The 22,214-nt window shown below is 38.0% G+C and overlaps 3 protein-coding genes across 14 annotated transcripts; 2 read left to right on the top strand and 1 right to left on the bottom strand.

Moving 5' to 3' along the window:
* Positions 1-53: 53 nt before the first annotated feature.
* LOC108628200 (diacylglycerol kinase theta) lies at positions 54-12,787 on the top strand. 9 transcript variants are annotated; one of them, XM_018029957.2, is made up of 19 exons: positions 54-346; positions 1,850-2,235; positions 3,294-3,373; positions 3,550-3,652; positions 3,754-3,974; positions 4,146-4,317; positions 5,053-5,178; positions 6,185-6,319; positions 6,461-6,595; positions 6,824-6,941; positions 7,065-7,252; positions 7,410-7,622; positions 7,739-7,873; positions 7,951-8,125; positions 8,205-8,524; positions 8,786-9,071; positions 9,136-9,295; positions 9,367-9,474; positions 9,549-12,787. In XM_018029957.2, the coding sequence occupies exons 2-19, from the start codon at positions 2,118-2,120 to the stop codon at positions 9,660-9,662; spliced, it is 2,907 nt and encodes a 968-aa protein (XP_017885446.1). In that variant the 5' UTR covers positions 54-346; positions 1,850-2,117; the 3' UTR covers positions 9,663-12,787. The 9 variants fall into 9 exon arrangements, with proteins under 9 accessions (XP_017885446.1, XP_026672084.1, XP_026672085.1 ...); XM_026816283.1 differs by having other exon boundaries at positions 1,826-2,235; XM_026816284.1 differs by lacking the exon at positions 54-346 and adding an exon at positions 1,006-1,399.
* Lerp (lysosomal enzyme receptor protein) lies at positions 12,773-21,899 on the bottom strand. 4 transcript variants are annotated; one of them, XM_018029963.2, is made up of 14 exons: positions 21,714-21,899; positions 21,409-21,634; positions 21,158-21,312; positions 20,830-21,101; positions 20,611-20,764; positions 20,405-20,530; positions 20,038-20,256; positions 19,761-19,904; positions 19,511-19,669; positions 19,210-19,405; positions 19,040-19,110; positions 13,376-13,508; positions 13,107-13,255; positions 12,773-13,049 (listed from the first exon to the last, which is right to left on the bottom strand). In XM_018029963.2, the coding sequence occupies exons 1-14, from the start codon at positions 21,765-21,767 to the stop codon at positions 12,951-12,953; spliced, it is 2,157 nt and encodes a 718-aa protein (XP_017885452.1). In that variant the 5' UTR covers positions 21,768-21,899; the 3' UTR covers positions 12,773-12,950. The 4 variants fall into 4 exon arrangements, with proteins under 4 accessions (XP_017885452.1, XP_017885454.1, XP_017885453.1 ...); XM_018029965.2 differs by having other exon boundaries at positions 12,773-13,040; XM_018029964.2 differs by having other exon boundaries at positions 19,511-19,666.
* Positions 14,064-18,904, top strand: Tl (toll like receptor). Its single transcript, XM_018029955.2, has 5 exons — positions 14,064-14,549; positions 14,819-15,036; positions 15,398-16,401; positions 16,472-16,787; positions 16,906-18,904. The coding sequence occupies exons 2-5, from the start codon at positions 14,836-14,838 to the stop codon at positions 18,577-18,579; spliced, it is 3,195 nt and encodes a 1,064-aa protein (XP_017885444.1). The 5' UTR covers positions 14,064-14,549; positions 14,819-14,835; the 3' UTR covers positions 18,580-18,904.
* Positions 21,900-22,214: the final 315 nt, after the last annotated feature.

Below are 22,214 nucleotides of genomic sequence, written 5' to 3'. Positions count from 1 at the left end.
TTCTACCTCTGTGTTCTACGCCAACAGTCGCCATCTTCTCCCCGTTTCGATCAGTTTCAGTCAGACTCGACTCGACTCTGCTCGACTCGCTTCGCGCCTCGCTCACCGCCGACGTTTCCGCATTTTTTCCCATAGGAACAAACCGTTAAATCGTGTTAATTAATGCTAGTATCATCAGTTTTTCCTGTTTGTCGTTGTCCGGACAGTGTGAAACATGGGAATGTGATAAAATGGAGATAAAGGACCCTCTGTTCTGTGAATGCGTCGGGATAACGTAAAGGAGTGCCGAGACCCGTATATGTAAAGATGTAACGCTGGGCCGCGGTGCCCCTGCTGGCTTAAAACGGTAACAATCGATTTTTCCAATTTTATTCAGAAAAAATACGCATATAGCTACGAGTTAAAAATGTTAGCCGAATGAATTAAATTCGATCGGGAATGTTAGTCACGCGTAGAAGGTGATTGAAATGTGGGGTTTAATTCAAGTGAAGTGAACGAAATTGTAGTGACTTAAATCGAATTGATTAATGCCACTTTCATTCGATCTCTGAATGAAATTCTGGAACTAATCAGCTGACAATCGGAAATTTTCAAAGTCCATAAGTTGTATTAATTCAAATGAAATTCAGACTGTCCATTTATTTTCTTATCTCAATGGAAAGATTGAGAAAAGAAGAGGGACCAAAATTGTTTCAGATTTGTGTATCACGAAAGCTCATTTGAGAATGTTAGTTTTTTTAACGTGTGTTTTATTAAGATGATAAAATAGTTTGAACCTGTTAAAAATAGTTGAGCAATGATTGAAAAACAGCAATTGAACGATATATAATCAGGTTACTCGTTGACAGTTTGACTTGTACTTGAAAGCAATCGTCAAACGCGTACCATACATGCATATACATAATAAATAAGTACATAGATGCGCATAAATATATAACAGCAGCGAGCGGCAGCGGCGGCAGCTACAACTTGTATGACGTCATTAATCGTCATATTGGCGGCCATATTGCCCAATAGTATTCTTTCCCTTAGATATTTCCTTTCTTGTCATTTTTAATCGAATTTTATCATTGACAACGGGTTAACTAGTCGCGAATTATTTGTAATTAAGCAGTATCGTAAAACGATGTTCATCGGTGAATCGTGTGCGGCTAAAGTGAGAATTTATAAAATCGGAACGTTCAGACCCGGTGGTAACAATATTGGAAAAGACGGCCATTGCGTTTGCCGTTAAATAAACGTTAAATCTAAAATAATAATACATCGCGATCGTTTATAAAACGTTATCATTTATAAAATTAACCATTACATCGAATAACTGGAAGAGAGTAAAAAAGGCGCAGCGACGGTCGTAATTTTTCATGGGTTTCCAGTAATTCAAATACAAATGAAAGATAAAGTAATATTTTTAATTACTAATTGCCATAAAATTAAATATATCGAGGTAGAAACGAATTAATGGGGTGGTCCCAAGCAATTAGTTAGTTACGGTTAATTAAGCAAGTGAACGAGTAAAATACAAAGGGGTGAATCCAAGATGGTTACCTTCGCTCTTCGTACATTATTTATTATTCTGCTGTTTAATTTCTTTGTTATTCTGATAAAATCCATGAATAGTTAAGAAATTAAAAGTAGGGCGGGTTCAAACTTATTGAAAGTTAGTTGAGCAAATATGATGCTGGTGTAAAGTTAAAAAGGATCGAAATGGTGACTGTCAGCTATTCCGACAAAATCCATTTCGATACACAACGGACGATTGTTATTTTTATTCTTTAATTATGGCTGCGTAGTTAACTGTTATTAAGTGACGATTTAACTGTTATAGGAAATGTCGAACGAATGATTGCAGATACTTGACGGCGAGGGAGGGAGGAAGCAGGATGGCGGCGGCCAATACGTTTTCTACTTCGCGAGAGGAAACTATAATTAAATGAGCGGACAGTATGCGGTCGTTTAAATAATATTAACAATAATGTTAATCAACATTAGTTGGTGCGGCGGTTAATCATTGACAGTTAATTATGCGGTGGTTAATTGTGGATTTGTCGGTGGAATAATAAAGAGAGAGGGTGGTGGGGCGGCGCGGTGAGAGGGTGGGGGCGAAGGAGGAGAGGAAGATGGCGGCGGCGGCGTGGGGCCACAGCTTCAGCAAGAAGACGTTCCACAAGCCCACCAACTGTCACGGCTGCAGCGACATGCTCTGGGGTCTGTTGCAGCAAGGCTACGTCTGTGAAGGTACCAATCTTTTTTTCATGAATTTAGGTACAGCTGGGGGCAATGAGTCTCGACCCGTGTTTGGCTGCGTTAATTTCCTCTCTGGGGACAAGACCCAAAAATAGTAATAAACTAATGCCCCATTGTTTTCAATGCTGGATTATGTCTACATTTAAGTGGACCACCCTGTATATTTTCTTGCAACGTTTGATCGAGCTCATTTACCCTTCATGGATGCGATCAATTTTAATTAGGTTTTCAGGCATTGAACTCCGAGATTTATTAATTTTTGCGCATAAGAAGCACAGTAGAGGCTCGGATAGCTTGTTAGGATCGGCAGGCCCGAGGGACAATACTTCAGCTAAATATCTTAACGCAATGTCTTGACTAAAAGAAATTTCAATCCGCTCCGACACCCTTTTAATTGATTGCCATAAATGTTTTATTTTGCATGAAGGTCACCAAGTCTATTCATGATGTTCAATAACAGAAATTTTAACCGTTTCTCGATAATTTATTTCAAAGATTATTGATTATCTAAAATAATGCATGCCCTCTCTAAATATAACTAGAAATGCGTTCTTAAATAACTGCGTAAGGGCCAATAAATCAATAATTCATACTAATAAGAAAGACAATGTCCACAACTATAACTATAAAGTAGTACCTTGGTTAATGGCGACCCTAGATAACGGCGAGCGGCTGTATGAAGCACGAGAATACACTGTTAGGGCTTTTACTCTCTCATGTAATCATATCGTAATTGTGAGTCGAATAGACTACAGCCACGCGTATTGAATTATGACGACGGTTTTCATTAACGACGGTAATCCATTTTAAGACTTGTCTATTGATTTAAACTTAAACAAAAAACCGTCCCTTGGTACCACCATACATTTAAGTTAAAAGCAATAGGTAAATCCTGGAACGGATTGGTACCTTTGTACGACCGTGCATTTAAGTTGAAATCAATAGGTAAATCCTGGAACGGATTGGTACCTTGGTACCATCGTATATTTAAGTTAAAATCAATAAGCAAATTAAAGTAAATCACATGTTATTGTTAATTGTTTTTGCAGTTTGTAATTTTGTGGTGCACGACCGCTGCCTCAAGACCGTCGTCTCTCCCTGCTCCAGCATCGCTGCCAGCCTCATCAAAGTAAGTATTAATAATTCCAATAAACGATTAACGGGAAGCTTTAAAAATACGAGACAAATGGATTAGAGACCGGCTGCCTTATTCCATCCATAGTTTACATTTTTCATTTTAGATTCTCAGCTGGAAAATAATTAATTACGATTGACGCTTGGTTACATAGTTTTTCTTTGTTTTAGAATCCGGTGGCACATTGTTGGTCCGAGCCAGTCCATTGTAGAAAAAAATTCTGTAATGTTTGTCGCAAGAGGCTGGACGATAATCTATCCGTACACTGCGAAAGTATGTTTATGGATCGTTAGATATGCTTATCAAGGATTAGTCTCTGACTTTTTTTCAAATTAAACCGTGGCAGATTTATATCGTTCCCTTTTAATTCCTAGTATGCGACTACTTCGTGCACGCGGAATGCCAAGATTTCGCTGTGGCCGATTGCAAGGAGAACGCCACCTACCTCCCTGGAAAGGATTTGTCTCAGGTGAAGCACACCCATCACTGGCGCGAGGGAAATCTGCCCAGTAACTCAAAATGTGCTGTTTGCAAGAAGACCTGCTGCTCTGCGGAGTGCCTCTCGGGATTTCGGTGCGAGTGGTGCGGACTGACGGTCAGTATATCGATCGACTTCTTTACGATTTTCAGGCAGTTCTATTCCTACGTCACTGATCAGAACGATGTATAATTTACATTTACACTTGACTTTCTTCGTACGAATGCGTATTTCCTCCCGATTAACAAATCTCCAGAATCTTGTGCTGAACTTCTTCTAATTTTTCAGCTGCACTCGTACTGTCACAAGAACATACCCCCGGAGTGCACTTTCGGTATTCTGGAACCGATTTACCTGCCCCCGCATGCTGTCAGCATTCCCAGAACCGAAGTCCCGATGGAAGCCATAATCGGCGTCCAGGTGCGACGGAAAGAAGTGTTGGCGCGTGAGTATTCCTGCCGTAAGTGTCTATACACTTGATAAAAGATATTATACAGAATTACCCCTTTCCATTTAAACATTGCCAATATTGTACATATATAGTGACTCTCATTAAGTTGTGTGATCTGATATTAATAAGCTTATTCAATTTTGACAAAGGGAATTAATGGGAGTTACTGCACGTAGAATCAGTTGTTATTCCTAGTCAGAAGTAAATAGATCTCCCAATGTAGCAAACGCTAAATAGGACCATGCAGGTAATAGCACTGTACGCGTCGTATGCAACAAGTATTATTCAACAGTTCCTATTGTTCGCACCCTCAGAGGAAAGTTCTCCGGACATCTTGTATTATTTTTTATAGGGACTCGCTAAACCGTGACCGTTCCTGGACTACTAAATAGTTCTGACTAGGAAATATTAGAGTATCTTCCCCAGTAGAAATACTTTACCGACAGAGTGCACGTGCCCACAGGTGTTGTATTTCAAACAAGTCCTTTTACGTTTCTTTTTATGAACAGTTATTTTTCCTTTACTAAATTTTTGGTAAGCTTGTCAGAAGAAAATCCATAGGTCTTCGCGCCAGCTTCTATTCGTTGAACCGGTCCACCTCGTCGGGTTCGAAAATGTACTCCGCGAACATGAATTTACGAATCTCACAAAGAACAATTAGGCTCGTCCGAAATGTACCCTGAAACTTTGTGGTAAGCTTGTCAGAAACAAAACATAGGCCCCTATGTTTGCTTCTATTTGAAGATAACCACTCGAACGAACGCGAAAGTGGTGGCGGGGATCGTCTAGCAGAAGTTTTGAGGAGGCTATCGATTATTTTGCCGCGTAGCTGCCACGGGAATTGTCGTGCCTCCCCCCCGTATGTCCGAGGTATTCCATAAAATCCAGCAATCGTCGTTTTTATTTAAACAAAAAAAAACAAAAGGAATGTTCTGTTGTTACCTCTATAAACTTGTTGTAAAAGATTTGAAAAGGGATGCAAGAAATTAGCATTTTCTTATCAATCTTTTGTCATGCTGCTTTCTCATATTTTCCATTTATTTAAACGAGCCTACAAGCTACGGGAATTTAATCTATGCAGCTCGATTAAACTAAACAAGAATAGAGATACGATTATAGAAATAGAAAACGAAGTGACACTGCTCAGATGAAATTCCCCGGGCCGTTTATACCAAGCTTCTAATTTATCACTGTATTCTCTTTCTCTCTCTCTCTCTCTCTGTCCCTTTTTCTTTATTTGCTGTTGCTACTGGGAGTTGCTTTTTTAACGCAGAATTGGTATTAATTTGACTGAATGAATGTTATCCATTAACCCTTGATTATTATCGATTTACTAATCCTGATTAAATCAGAACCCTAATTGATATGTAATTGTACTTCTTATTGATGTTAGATTTAAATAAAAATGCCAAAAAAGACACTTTCAGTGCGGGACTCTGTCATTAAATTAATCGCTCTGTCGGTAGGGTGTTCCGTCACCAAGGAGCTTGTTAACACTCTCAGTCGGGAACGAACACGTACGGGAACTTTTTTCAAGTCCATCTATTATATAAATTAACTTTTATTACATTGTTATTAGTTTAGGAACATTTTACAATTTTTCTTTTATTCCTCCCATTATAACAATCTATATACAGGGAATTCTTTTATATTGTACACTAGCAAAACGCTATATTAGTTAAAAAATGATTAAATCAAGTAATAATGAATTTTCTAGGATTTTCCATTCACTGATTATGATGGAGATTCGCAAAGTTCCGCACTGAGAGTGTTAAACGTCGACCTCTTTTTCCTTGCAATCTGTTCTGACGTTAACTACTCTTCTCTTCTTACCCGCGTAATGCCTGAATCCCAAATTTCCGTTCCTATCACACAGCCCGAAGTATTTCGGAGGAATTCAGCAGTGGAGATAACAAGTACCGCGACAACGGGGAACCAGGGCCGGGAAGTACTCACAGCCGGGATCCGAGGTCTCCCAAGGAAAAAGAAGACAAAGAAAGAGGTGACGAAGGTATTTCCATACATAGATACGTTACAACATTTCGTCCGTCTTTTTAATCAATTTTTTACTTTGCCAATTCGATCGTTCTACTCTTTACTGATCAAAAGAACTGTTTATCGGACGTTACTTTTATTTCACTGTGCCATACAGAGACGATCAAGGTATACGATGGGAACAGTTCGTTGAGAAGAAGGATATTCAGGGTAATAACTGTTCCGAGGCAAGCTACGAAGGAACAAGTGCTCACCTCTGCTTTGAGAGCGTTTCACATTACTAAAGATCCTAGTGAGTATCATCCAGTTTATAATTATCAAACTGCAGGTTTTATGCAATTATGCAAACATATTATTTAGGAAACTGAGGATTCTAACATTATTGGTCCAATATTAAAAAAGTTGTTCTGTTTTGAAATGTGTCCGAATAATTAATGGGGGCCATTATACGGAGACTGCGGATATTTTATAAAAACATTGAATGAAACGCTGAAATTGTTGATTTCTTCGATGCTGCTAGGCAACTTTTACCTCACGGACTCGTACGCGTCGGACGAGATGGAGCTATGCGACCCTACTCCAGTTCTAAACTTGAATCGCAAAGAAGGAAAACGTCCGGCTGTCTTCTTACGATTCAAGTAAGTTCTTTCACGCTTCGATTCTTATTACATCGTAATTGACCGATTATTGTTCGCCAAATGAAACGGGAGACGTTTAGATTGAATTCAGGTAGGCAATAGTTTCTAATTGTCGTATCATAGGGACACGGAAACCGGAGAAGTAAGGGTCTACCCAGGGAAACTCCAGGTGTCCGATTCGTTCTGCATAGTTCCTGTAACTGAATCCACTACGATATCCGATTTGATTGACGAATCCCTGCAGAAGTTTGGCTTGCAAAATTTCAACTCCGAGGACTATCGCTGCAGCGAGATTCTTTTAGACCGTGGAGGTAAAGAAAAAATATACATATATATGTTTAAATTCGACGTTTCGTCTTACACTTCGACATGTAATTGCAAATGCTGCTAGACACCATGTATTTAATAGAACTAGTGGTGGAATTATAGTTTGCTGCTAGCTCAAAGTCTATTCTTAATCTTCTCTAGTGACCGAGAGAGTCTTGTCGCGCGAAGAGAAGCCGTGGGAAATCGTGAAACAGCTCGGAAAGGATTCGATAAGGCAAATGGAGTTGATGCGGTTCTATCTTCAACTGAAACAGGATCCCCACGGACCGAATTTGGCGCTATTCGTGGGAAATTTACCACCGAATCTCTCCGAGAGGATATACGAGAATATGCTTACTGAATTCCTTGGGAAAGGTAAATATTGTTAAAATTAAACGACAAATCTTTTAACGTTGTATTATAGAAAAATTATATATTCGAGTGACAAGAGTAAATCAGAGTTCCTTCAGCTTGTTTAATTTTTCACTTAGAAAACAAATTTTCCTACATTGGTCCAATTTATTACGAATACGGATCGATGGTGATCATCTACGAGGACTCTGAGAAGGCCGTGAGAGCACTGTACGCTTTGAGGGAATCCAAGTACGAGGACAAACACCTTTTAGGTAAGTTTTCTCTTTTAGTAATCACGAAAGTTACACGACTTTTCGTTTTTACTAACTTTCGATTGCATTTCTTGAAGTTATGCTGCTACCCAGTATCGAGCCTAGCATGGTTCCGTCTGGAGTTCAACCTCTGCTAGTGTTCGTTAACGTGAAATCCGGTGGGTGCCAAGGACTACAACTGATATCAAGTTTCCGAAAATTGTTGAATCCCTATCAGGTTTTCGATTTGGACAATGGCGGTCCATTGCCAGGGTGAGCATCGTTGATCTAACTTTTTTTTTGTCACACTTTCACAAAGCGTACCATTTTGTTTCTTTTTGTTTCGTTCCAGGCTGTACGTCTTCCGTCACATAAAGGACTACAAAATCCTCGTTTGCGGTGGCGACGGGACTATCGGCTGGGTTCTTCAGTGCTTAGACAACGTCGGCCAGGACAGCGAGTGTTCTTCCCCAGCTTGTGCCATAGTTCCTCTGGGAACTGGGAACGATTTAGCAAGAGTTCTCTGTTGGGGATCCGGCTATACCGGAGACGAAGATCCTTTAAATCTTCTTCGAGATGTGATAGAGGCCGAGGAATCGCTTTTAGACAGGTGGACGGTGGTCTTCCATCCGGAGGAGAAGGAGAAGGAACAAACGGCAGGCAACAGTAGCGGTGAGCGATCTCTCGGTTGAATCGAGGATTCGACTGAATAAATTGCTAGAAAATTTGTCAAGGAGATTCGATACCGAAATAACAATTATTTGAAAACTATTTCCATCTATCTGGGAGCTAATCTTGTATGTGGGTGTATCTAACGTCGTATGAAGTTTTAAAACTGTGTCCAGTATAAAAATAATTTTCAAATTCCTTATCATTTTTGTTTCGATATCGAACCTCCATCAGCAACTTCTTTATTCATTTGGATAATTGCAGGAGCAGGCACAAGCGAGGACAACACTCAGATCTTTGTCATGAACAATTATTTCGGCATCGGTCTGGACGCAGACCTTTGCCTCGATTTCCACAACGCCAGAGAGGAGAATCCGAATAAGTTTAAGAGCAGATTAAGGAACAAAGGAGTGTACGTGACCATGGGCTTAAAAAAGATGGTCAAGAGGAAGCCATGCAAGGACCTGCACAAGGAAATACGACTGGAAGTCGACGGGAGACTAGTGGAACTGCCTCAAGTGGAAGGAATCATTATTCTTAACATCTTGAGGTACGTCATCAAAGATCGTCCTATTAATTGCTTTTCTAAATATCTTTACGGTGATTTATTACAGTTGGGGTTCCGGTGCAAACCCCTGGGGGCCCGACACCAAGGAAGATCACTTCCACACGCCTAATCACGGCGATGGGATGCTGGAAGTGGTGGGCGTAACCGGAGTAATACATTTAGGGCAAATCCAATCGGGATTGAGAACGGCGATGAGGATAGCTCAGGTAACATTGAAAATAAAGTTAGACGTAGAAATCTTGAGACACTTGAAGGTAACAAAAGAACATTTCTCAAGGGTGGACACATAAAAATCCATTTACACTCGGATATTCCGGTCCAAGTGGATGGGGAACCCTGGGTACAAAGTCCTGGAGACGTCGTCGTACTTAAATCAGCCCTAAAGGTGAATCTCGAACACCCTATATCTGCCAGAAATTTTATAGGAGGTATATTTTATACGCGGTATGATTCCCTCAGGCAACGATGCTGAAGAAAACGAAGAACAAGATGAAGAGGAGGAATACAGAGTCGAGCATGCAGTTGTCACTTCAAGCCGCGCCATCCAACGAACCGGAACCAGAGGTGTTCTGAGCCCGGATCGAACGTCACCAGAGAATGATTAAAGCAAGGTAGTCGTAACACAGCGAGTAACTGCGAGCTACGATTAATGATTGAAATTCGATTTTGAGGGGGAAAATCAGTTCGAATTTCAATTATTATTGAAACATTGAATCGAAGTTAAATGATCATGAGAAAGTACCTACGCTTGCCTCCCTTTGTAAATGCCACAAAAGAGCTGTTAACATCGTTATTGCCTTCGATTTTATTTCTCGAGGAAACGAACCAGCTCTTTTGTGTAAATTATAACGGGACGTTTCACGCAGACGGACAAACCGGCACAAATTGAACGAAATAGCACAAACGTGACGGAGCTGCAAAGCACAAACTACGACGCAGCAAAATTTTACCAAAAAACGATGAAGAAAGAATGGAAACTAGTCGAATCTAGTCAATGGAATTTAAAATAATAGTCCTTCGATGTATTACTTATTACCTGATTTCTAGGAGAAAGATCTCATTTGTGGTTGTTACTAGTCACTGAGAAAATTTACGAAGCCACTAGACAGAACGTGTCGCCCGAACTAAATTGAAACTCGATCCTTTATATACTTGTAAATGAATCTGTTCTTAGATTCTAGAGGAATCAGGGATATCCGTTACTTCACTTGTGGATATTCTACTATTCTTATTCCTCATTCAGCTCTATCCTAGACGGGATGAACTGTGAGACGGTTTGAGAGAAATGCAAAACGGGTGGTAACAGCCTCTCATGTAATAGTTTTCGGTCTTTAATGCTTTTTCTTTTCAACGTTATCGTTGTGTTACCGCTTTTCACAACATAAGGAACAGAAGAGATAGTTAGACGACCTTCTTCAGCCGTGATAAAGCATGGAATAAAATAGAAAACTTAAATTTATCCAAGAAAAATTAGTTACGATGTTTGATGAGGGAAATTTTTTTACTATCGATCTACACATTTACTATACGAACGGAACTGTCCGTCTTGGATTTCTCTTAGACCGCAGTTACTTTTTCCGACAGGAGTTTAGGATTTATGACTCCAGTGAGGATGGAGCTGAATGCGATTCCTACCTCTTGGTCACAGGAACGTTCCCTTGTACTTTCGTTTCCTCAGCGTCTAGTGGCTTCTCGTCTCAGCTCCAATATTTTTCTATATCTTTTAGCGAGATAAGTAAGAAATAAGATGAGAGAAGGGGAAAGCGCGATAAACAGTATATTTGTTCTTATTTACTTATTTTTATCAGCAATAGAGTTACTTATCTGATCGAAGGAATTTCGCTAACAGAAGAAAATCTATGAACAATGGCCATCTTTAAACAAAAATTGTCCAGATGAATTCTTAGAAAAAGTAAACGATATGTCTCGAGAAAGACAACGGCTGGATTGTTAATCGAAAAAAATAATAATCTATATATGCGTAATGTACGTACATACGCATATGCAGATGCACACATAATATATTTATGAGTAAATATTAATATACACATATATATTTACAAAAGAGAGAAGAACTAGTGTTAATTATAAATAATACCGTATAAGTGTTTAAGTTGTGATAAACAAGAAAAGAAACAAAAAAAGAACAAAGTCTCTGGCTGCTGGGCAGTCTGGAATTTATAAAGAGAAACGATGAATAATGTTTAAACGAGTACCAGTGGCAGTCAGTCTCTTTCCTTTCTCTTTGAAATGGCAGCGATCATGCTAATAATTAAAATTATCGAATTACTGGTCGGTAAGTTGTTGATTATTGATATTTGAAAAAGGAGAGGCCAATTATGAGAACGTCTTAGATTTGTTCGAATCCGTCTGTTATTTAATTTGTAGAGAAAGTGGCCGACCATAGACACGTGAGGATAGACCGAAAGGAAGGAAATTAACGGGAGAGAGAAATAAGCTCCTGGAGACCAAAATACGCGTTGGGTGTTCGGTCTATTTTTTCATGTCTGTGCGGGACGCAGAATTTTCGCGATGATAATCGACGGGTTCGGAACTTATCGACCTTTAACTCAACCGATCTTCATAATCGCCGCTATTTTATTCTCTCTCTGCATATACCTAAAGTAACGCGAAAATACATTCCGCTTTATTTCACGAATTTTGAAACAGAGACGCCGGCGCATTGTACATTTCTAAATCCAAATGCCAAAAAGAAGAAGCTGTTTGGACACAAAAAAAAGAGAGCTAAAATACTAAAGATGGCCCAATAAAGATATATGTACTATGTATGTGTGAAATGATAAAAACGCTTCGATCTATTCGAGAAACGTTACCACGATTTTCCATTCGACAGAAATGGAGCAACAAGATAGAAAAATGTTAAAATCTTTTCTGGTGCCAAACAGTTGTAAATAATATTGTAAATGTAAGTATATGAAGAAAAAAAAAAACAAATGAATCGTTATTATTGAAGGTACGATTGGATTGGAATGAAAAATCAGAGATAGAAACCGGAGGAGATTACCGATGAGCCGATTTAATCGTTAAACGGGCTCATTGGCGATCTCCCTGCTCATCTTTGTGAAAAACCGTGTTTACGCGTCTTGGAGAAAATTCTACAGGACTCGAACAGCTTCGTATCCCTACGAACGTTGCTATATTTTCTTTTTATACGTCACAGTATACAGTATTGTTACTTTTTTCATTTGCCTCTCGTGCAAGTCGACACTGGAGCGTTCTTATTTTCATTTCGTTTTCATCGATATGCTTTTCTGGAGGCCACTATTTTCCGGATAATGGTCACGGGCCTCTTGATTCTTTTCATTTCCTAAATAAAGATGACAACCTGCCAATGATGATCGGCAGGCGATCGTGGTCCACGCATCCGGATGAAAAAGAAGGATCACGGTCACGTCATTTTCTGGCAGATTGGAGCATCGCGTTATATCGTTAAACAAATGGTTGAAAGACTTTAAACGTTCAGACTATCTTTCAACCTGATTTGATTCTTGTACGATTCTTTATGATCTTATTATTTATTACCTCGATATTTTGTGATAAGAGAAAGTTGTAAAGAAAAGAAAGGATAACGCTGACCATTCCAAATGTAAAAGAATTTTGTTAGCGACACGTAAATTACGGTTTGGAAGAAGTTGGTGGGAGATATTAATTAATTAAATAAATTAATGTAAACACTATTCGTTTAATGTTCTTATTACCCGGTCTCTTCCACTTTCTTTACACTCTTTTTATATACAAACGGTTAAATCATTACTCTTATCGACAATGGCAACTATAGAAAGAAAGAAAAACAGCCAACAATGTTAATCACATTAATTATAATTGTAGTTTCTTAATAGATTAAGCGTTTAGTAAATCATCATCGCTGTCAGTTTGGCATTGAGTCGGATCAATGTCCAGTAAAAGTCGAGCCTCTTCAGTGGTATTCACCTGAAATAACTAATATTATAAACGACCAATCATTTATTCGTTTGTCAATCGTTTCGTAATAATTACCCTGCAATATTGAACTCTCCCGTTGTCTCTCCTCGAGTTAAATAAATTGTAACAAGACTTGAAGCATGCTCTCTTATCCGGATTCCGGAAATAGATAAATGCTGATATCAGTGCTACGATTGTTAATGTTATACCTGCTATCGTCCCGGCTGAAACATAATAATAACTCGTTACTGATTTTCATTTTAAATTGCTAATCCATCACAGAAAACGATCCTGAGTACAACACTCCTTCGTCATTAGAATACTCTGTTTCTCATTATACTTACTGTGACTAGAAGAAGAAATGATCGGAGTAGCATTATTTTCTCGCGAATTCGGGTAGGAATTTCCAGAGATAGAACTGCTACAGGAACAAGTGACGTTCGTATGCCATTCGAATTCAGCACTGCACTCTGATTCCTGAAAAACAAAAATAGTAATGAAATTTCTCTGTAAACGCTTATCGCAAAGAATTCCCAAAGCTCGAGATAATGTTAGATTTTAGATAGCAATAGAATTTATATATATATATTATAGCTGACTAGCAAAAATGATAATCGAACTTCCCCAAGTTTCTCGCACGTAAGTGCTTATCGCAAATGATTCTCAAGTGTAGTTATAGACAGCAATAGGACTTGTGTACAGATGATAGTAAATATACATATACATAGGAGGGACATTCCCTGATCGTGTCCACCTCCTGCGTCATCTTCCCATTACCCACTCTTCTTTCCACGACATGGAATGTTCATTTAATTCCGGACCCGGTTTATACGCATACACAGAAAATCTGGCGCGTTCTCTATCTCTCCATCTTCAACACTTTCCTCGCTACTTACTTAGACATACGTGAATATGTACGTTTCCCATGTGTGGGTGGGAACCAAGTCCGGGATTCAATCAGCCGCAGTATACGGATACGTATATAAGTATGTACTGTCGCAAAGTATTCGATTATCACGCAGTACGTAGGCATTCCACCATATTGAGGCACGCTCGATAGGTCTATACATAATATGTAAACGAACTTAGACCGTGATAAGTGATAATCGACAGTGCATTTATTAAATTAACTAATTAAACGTCGTCGTGACATAACGAGTGTACCATTAGAATCCGAGGATTATTATAAAGTGAATTAAATTCTGTGAGATGTGGTGACTATCGGTGTGATCAAGCATACCGATCGATTTCGATATCGTCCAACGCCATTTTTCTTGTTTTTATCAAAAAATTCAAAACAAAAAGATTAGACGCTTCAACTTCTAGTCTGTTAATTAAATACGACGATGCGTAAAGTGATGTTAAAAATCTGTTAAATTTTTCTATTATGGGAAGAAACGGTGGAATAATAAGTAAACGTGAATTTGAGTTTATGATGTGTTTGTACGTATCTGTATAGACGTTCACGTGATCAAACAAGTTGTGTTTGTGCACGCTCGTTCCTGGAAAAGAAAAAAAGTAAGAAAAACCCGAAGCGACGGGGTAATAAACAGTGGCGAATAAATGTCAAGAATATTTAAGCTCGATTTTTACGAAACTTTAGAGTTTCATACTTTTTCCTAAAGCTTTTAATAAAGAAACAAATAAGGAAAACTCAAAGCAAAAAAGAAATATCGAATTATTCTCGACAGTATTTGCTACACGTTGAATTATATAAAATGTAATTAGAATAATGCGATTATCTCGATTTTGACGAAACTTTAGAGTTCTATATACTTTTTCTGAAGGTTTTTAATAAAGCACTATGGTCCATCGATATTGGATTTTCCAATGGATCCTCTGGATCTTCTGGACAACAGGAATAAGCAGAGGATCGGACGTTCAATGTCCGACCCAAGGAAATTGCACCTGCATCCCGACGTTCACTAGAGATTACCAAATAGAATGTAGAGATCAGACGAATTCGGCTTTTGTATTCTACGTGCAACCAAATGAACACTTGAGAGTAAGTGCCAACAGTTACACGAATTGTATAAGTACGGATAATGAAACGACAGAAATGTTTCTTTTTCAAATTTCCTAATTCTCGTTTTGGTCCTGTACAATAAAAATTCTGTTACATGAACACCGAGAAACTGATTATTGTTATAAAAAAAAGTTTTAAACGAAAGCTGTAGAACTTTGATGATGACATTTGATTTTAATGTTGTTTTGACCCCAGGTCATGCTTACTTAGCTATACCGCGGATTGTTATGCTTATTTTCAACTATTTCAAAACTTTTGCGCTCGATAATCATTCACAACAACATCTCTTTTATTATTAATATTAAAAGTATCATTAATAAAAAAAGAATTATATTTTCAGATCGAATGTCAAAATTCTCCGAAATGGGCCGACTTCCCTGTATTAAACGTGTTACGACCGATGAAAATGAATTACTTGTCGTTTAGAATATGCGATCTGCCCACGAACATTAGTCTGGGAGAGATATCGAGATCATTAGGCGTACTCGAAACAAAGAAATTGACATTCCAATCTTACGGCAATTTGACCTCGAAGCTTACCAAAGAACACCTCTCAGGCTATCCAGATTTGCAAAGACTGACCTTGTCCAGCAATAATTTGACCAAACTCCCTCGAAATCTATTCGAAAATATACCGAAACTTGTCTGGCTCGACCTGAGGGAGAACAATGTACAACTGCCCGCCGGGATATTCAAAAGCACTCCAGAATTGGAGGTCTTAGAATTAGGAGATAACAACATAGCAGAAATACCTCAAGGACTGTTCAGCTCCTTAGGCAAACTCAGATTTTTAAATTTATGGCGAAACAAATTCAGAAAATTGCCTGCAAAAATATTCGACAAGTTAGATTCTCTAAATTCCTTAGATTTAAACTCTAACAACTTGGAGAGTTTGCCCAAAGGAATTTTTCACGATTTAAAAAAGTTGGAGACCTTGAATCTGTTTATGAACAATTTTTCTCAAAACGGTTTACCCGAAGGTTTGCTAGAAAAGACGAGTAAGCTTAATACTTTTAAACTTTACAGTAATAAAAGAAATCTGACCAGTCTACCTAAGGGCTTTCTCGCCAATCTGACTCAGCTGCATACGGTCGAATTAAAAAGAAACGGATTGGTAGAATTACCCGAAGATTTATTTTACAATTCTGTAAACTTGGTCAATATTAGTATACAGAGAAATTATTTAGCGCATCTGCCTGAGAGGTTGTTTTCTGGTTTAAGGCAGCTAAAAAGATTGGAATTAAATTTTAATGAATTGACGACACTGCTGGACGGAACGTTCGAGGACTTGGAAAGTCTAGAGTCGTTGAACCTGTCGAGGAATCATCTGGAATCGATTTCGAGGTCTGTTCGATCACTTAACACTGGTCAGGATGCGTTGATGAGGCTTTAAAATGCGTTTTTGTATCTCTAGAAATCTGTTGAGGAGCTTAAGATCGCTAAAAACGTTGGATATGTCTCGAAATCGTTTAAAAATCATTGAGGACACTAGCTTCAATTACCTGGACAATCTACGGGTCGCAATATTTTCAGATAATCAGTTAACATTCAATACGTCGCCGTCTTTCTTCCACGAGTTTGGAAAGAATTCACCTTTCCATGCTTGCATAAATCTGGAGGAATTGCATCTGGCGAGAAATAATATAACAGAGATATTCAACGATTGGGTCGTAATCACCTTAAAATTGAGGATTCTTGATCTGAGTCACAATCAGATTCCTCAAATAGTGGTATGTCTTTATATAAATTCAGACGTTTTTCAAAAGTTATAGACGATAACATCTATTTAGTAAATTAATTTCTCGAGTGTACTTATTTAACTTAAAAGAAATTCTCATTATTTTTAAGGCGGAAGATCTTCAATTTTTGTCGAACAACATTCGAGTGGATCTCCGTGACAACTTGATAAGACAAATATCTTTGGCAACAGCAGAAAGAATCTCTAGATTTCAAATGAATCCCCGTGATGTCATTATACTCGTCGACCGTAATCCTTTAGATTGCGATTGCGAGGTTTACAATTTGATTCGATACCTGGAAGGAGATATGCCGTTCGCTTCGAATTATTTTCACATTGAAATAGATAATCTAACATGCGAGAGTCCACAGTGGCTGAAGAACGTAGCAGTCAGAGATCTTAAATCAAAGTACTTTAAATGCGAAGTCGAGGAACCCTGCCCGTCAGACTGCAAATGTTACAGCGAACCGAAATATTCAGAATTCGTTGTAGATTGTTCTTACAAAAATTTAATGAACCCACCGAATGAAATCAAGAGCCTGGAGGGACACCGACTGGTCGTCGATTTAACCGGAAACGGATTAAAAGATTTGAACTGGCAATTAGGTGCTGATACGGAGATGTATAAATTATTATTGGGGAACAATAGTTTAAGGGAGCTGGACTCGAAAGAACTACCTAAAAATTTGAGTGTGCTCGAACTGCATAGTAACAACCTGACCTACTTGAGCCCTTCCACTCTCCGTTACTTAAGTCACAGCAATTTATCTGCTATAACTTTGGACGACAATCCATGGGAGTGTAATTGCAATTCTCTCGATTTCCTGAACTTCATCCAAACGAAAATCAGTACTATTTCCCAATCGGATAGAATAAGGTGCAGAAATCGTAACAAACCTGTGATAAAGATGATAGCTGCCGATTTATGTCCAACGAATACGACCACGATAATGATCATATGCGGAACGGTAGCGCTTTTGGGAATAATTTTCGGATCTGTGGCAGCGCTCTATTACAGATACCAGAAAGAGATAAAAATATGGCTGTATTCACATCAAATTTGCCTGTTCCTAGTCACGGAAAATGAGTTGGACAAAGACAAAACGTACGACGCGTTCATAAGTTATTCTCACAAAGACGAAGAGTTCGTCGTAAACGAGTTGGTGCCGAAACTGGAGAACGGTCCTCGGAAATATAAACTGTGTCTCCACTTCCGCGATTGGTTGGCAGGAGAATGGATACCTAATCAAATTGCAAGATCCGTCGAGGATTCAAGGAGAACCGTAGTCATCTTATCGCCAAACTTTTTGGAGAGCGTTTGGGGTCGTATGGAGTTCAGGGCTGCCCACAGACAAGCCTTGACCGAAGGACGAGCCAGAGTTATTCTAGTTCTCTACGGAGACATCGGGAACACCGAGGATCTCGATCCTGAATTAAAAGCTTACATCAGCATGAACACGTATGTCAAATGGGGAGATCCCTGGTTCTGGGATAAATTGAGATACGCTTTGCCTCACTCTCAAAAGAACGCAAATAGGATATTCGCGAGGAACAAGCCGACTATACAGATTGGTGAAAAGAACGAACTGATTTACAACGCTATTAACAAATCGCCAACGACTACCACCCCACCGGCTGATGCTATCAACATTAAATTCATATGTGACGATAAGAAAGACCTGAATGGTGAGAAATCGCCAAACAGCAAGACCGCATTTATACTATCTTCGGAAGAGCTGATTAAGTATAATTTGAAGAACAAAGTACAATGTAGCACTGTATGAGTGTACCAGATTTCTCGACACATGTGTACAAGGAACTTGTTGATTATCTGACTTAATTTTTATATCGTTTTGTACATAGACAAACAAGATACTCTAGTATTGTATATACTACATAGATAGATACGTCAATGCTCATAATAAATAATGCTCATAATAATAATTCACTGTATGTAAAGCATTCAATTAATGAATTTATCAAAATCTAAGAATGCTTCCTATTCGATCAAATTTCGATTGAACGAATGACAAGTTGTTTCAAATGATAAGAATATTTAGCAACACTGAACAGTTGTATATTAATAAATAAAGAATCTCTTTCTATTAATCGTGGTACTATTCTATTACTTTTCCACTTACAGAAAAAGAGAAAAAAGGTAGAAAACTCTAAATACGACGAAGCGCAGAAAATATTAAGCATAAAGAAAGTCGTGAACTGTGAATAAATAATTTTTCCACTTACCCATAACAGCTCCGGGGTACCGATTCCTATCATCTTTGTACAAATCAATCTCACTTCCGACGTGTAGGAACCTAATTAAAAAAGCATTTAATACAAATTACAGGTTGATGTTAAAAATATTTCGCTCGGTCGTGTTAATAGACTTAGAGAGTGTAACTTCGGGTACTCACTCTTGTCAGCGCATTTACCGCCGTTAGTGTACTGAATCTTGATCTCGTCTCTCCCGTAATCGAAAATCACGCTTCCGATGGAACCATAATTGTTATTGTTATCATCACAAATAGCGGAGTTACAGCCTTTCGATGTCGATTCTTTATTACTGTTGCAAATCGATATATTGTATCCCTTTCCCTGCTTACTTTTTACCTAAAAGAAAAATTACACGGCTAATATAATAAATAGATCGGGAATTTTATGAGTTATTTACTATGCATTCTATCGAAATAAGAACACGTACAAATATGTACTTACATGATATACTTTCTGTAATAAAGACAAATCGCATTCGTGCGACGGATCTTTAATTATGCAAGGCGAAACCCAATTTCCCATTACTGCGCCACAAGTCAGCCTCGTTTTCCATTCAAATACATAAGTACAGTCTTCATATTTTTTAAATTCTGGTAACTGCTACAAAATTGTGTAAACATAAGTTTCATCACATCGTCGCGCCAAGCGTTTGTATAAACAGTTGAAGCAGATTAATCGCTGAGACGATTACCTTGTCACTGGTATCACACGGAAATGTGATATTAGACGATATCAATCTTTTCTCATTCTCTGGACAGGTTGAACCGTCTGTGTAACGTAACACCGTTTCGTGATTATCGTTAATTATAGGACTCTCTTTCGGGAATCCTAAACTCTGCGAATCGAAACATTAAACATTATTAACGATACAGTGGTAAAATTGTTGTGGGGGCTTTTTCACTATTTCAAAAAATGCATATGGCTTTTTATAAAAACGGTTTCCTATCCCTGATATAGACAATACTCACTGTTTCGTTCGTTACAGGTACATTCCCATTGGTACCTGAAGATACTTTACATACGGCGCTCCCATCGAATACACACTTCAAATTTGTGTGCGGATTCGAGACCAACGGTCTACACACATTTATGTAAAACTCAGTTTTGTTCATTTTAATTACATAATTGTCAGTAGATTTTATTAGCGAGCCAAGATTCACTGCGTCGTCTTCCGTGACACATTTCACCTTTAAAAAAAATGTTAAATGTATCTTGTAATAAAATAGTTTATGCTAAATCCCAAACTTAATAATTACTGTACGTAAGATACAAGTTGACTGTTGTAACAGGCCGACTTCAAATATGTAACTCGTAAATTATCACCGCGAGTATTACCGTGGACTTGTTAGCTATGGACGCAGTACGATTTTTTAAAGATTCTGTACTGCAAGCAGCAGCTGTCCTCCATAATAACTGATAATTACACTCCTCGCTGCCACCTATATATTCTGGAATTGTATCCTGAATAATATAAATTCGATTAGAACAAGAATAAGAGACAGGTAAATATAAAAGACGTTCTTGTTACACAGTGTACTTACTACAGCATTGAAATCGCATGTAAAAGTAATAGTTGTTTTTATATGTGGAACTTTTTTATCAGTTTTGCATATTGCTCCATCCTCATATTCCAATTTTATATTAGAATTATTATCTAAATACGGTGGTTTTTGTACATCGCCAAGACTTTCGTATCTGCAAGAAAATATATATTTAATATTACTGAGAACAATTCGTCGACGACTGTATTCATTATTTACCCATTTTTATTAGGATCTTGTAAACAGGCACCATTCGTCATCTGACATAAAGCGTTGTATTCGAATATAACTGAATGACACACGTTCAGTATTATTTTCGGCGCGGTCCTGTCGCCCAGTGGGATCACGTAATTCTCCGAATACTTCGTCAATGATGATAAATCATAATGTAATCCGGTTGCTTTATCAGTCAAAGTGCAATTTTGTATTGTTCTGTTCCCACAAGCCGCTGCGGTTCTCCATATTAAAAATAAAGTACACTTCTCGAATGTCTAAGGAATTAAAATAATATGTAACAGACATCAAAGAAAACTAAAACCGTACATACCTCATGAATGAATTCTGGTTTAGAATCGCCCATGACTTCGTAATCGCACTTCATTATAATATTCACTGTGTAATTAGTATTATCTCTACAGTTATCGCCTGTGAAAACAAATAGTATTCTCCCATCTTTCATGTCGACTTTCGCTGGGAACTTTCCTAGGAGCGAATACAGAATTTGGAAGAAAAATTATATAATGTACGTAATATTTATAAAGTGATTCTATAATTATTGTTGGTGATTAGCCAGTATACCTATTCCAATCTCTTTCTTATCTTTTTCGAAGCAGACACTGTAACCATCTTTCGAATTGCATTTCTTCTTAAGCTGTTGACAAAGCTGTAGTCTTATGGATCCGCTGTCCACATGACTAAAATGCAAATTAATATCGCGTGCTGGATCTTTCAAGTTCGTCAATGTCGTGAAATTATACGTAGATACTTTCCGTATCGGTTCGGGTATAATACAATAATTATTAGTCTGTAAATAATGTAAAAAACATTAGATAAAATAGATAAGATAACATAAAGAAATAAATTTTAAATATTGTTGTACTCACAGCAGAGACAGCAAAAATTATTACGAAGAAGTATACAAAATTATTTAACTCCATCTCCTTATCTTTTAATTGTTACTAATGCTAATCACATTGTTTTAACAGTTTAATATTTATATTTAACCGCAAAAAGCTTTACGGCTATCACCTATATTATATATATGCTATACCGCCGCACTTATTACGTATATTCACACTTTCTGATTGTTACAAGTTCCAGCATTATTCATTTGTTTATAAATCACAGTCACTCATCATTAAATTCCCTCTCTGTTATTAAACGTTGTTCGTCCATATACGTTAAAATTAAACAGTGAGTCGCCATGTCTTATGCCTTAAGCCCGATTTGTGCGTACCGTTATCAACGCCGTCATTCTCGTATTATCGTGTTGTCGGATCGTGATAACTTGGTGATCGATCTTATAAGCAGGTTTGAATACTGTAAATTCAGAAAACAAAAACGGGACGTGAATCGGTGAATGAAACCGCAAATTCAACATAGCG

This window comes from Ceratina calcarata, unplaced genomic scaffold (genome assembly GCF_001652005.2).
Source record: "Ceratina calcarata isolate Rehan_Ccalc_2016 unplaced genomic scaffold, ASM165200v1 scaffold511.2, whole genome shotgun sequence".
NCBI classification, from domain to species: domain Eukaryota; kingdom Metazoa; phylum Arthropoda; class Insecta; order Hymenoptera; family Apidae; genus Ceratina; species Ceratina calcarata.
This window is presented reverse-complemented; position numbering and strand designations above follow the sequence as displayed.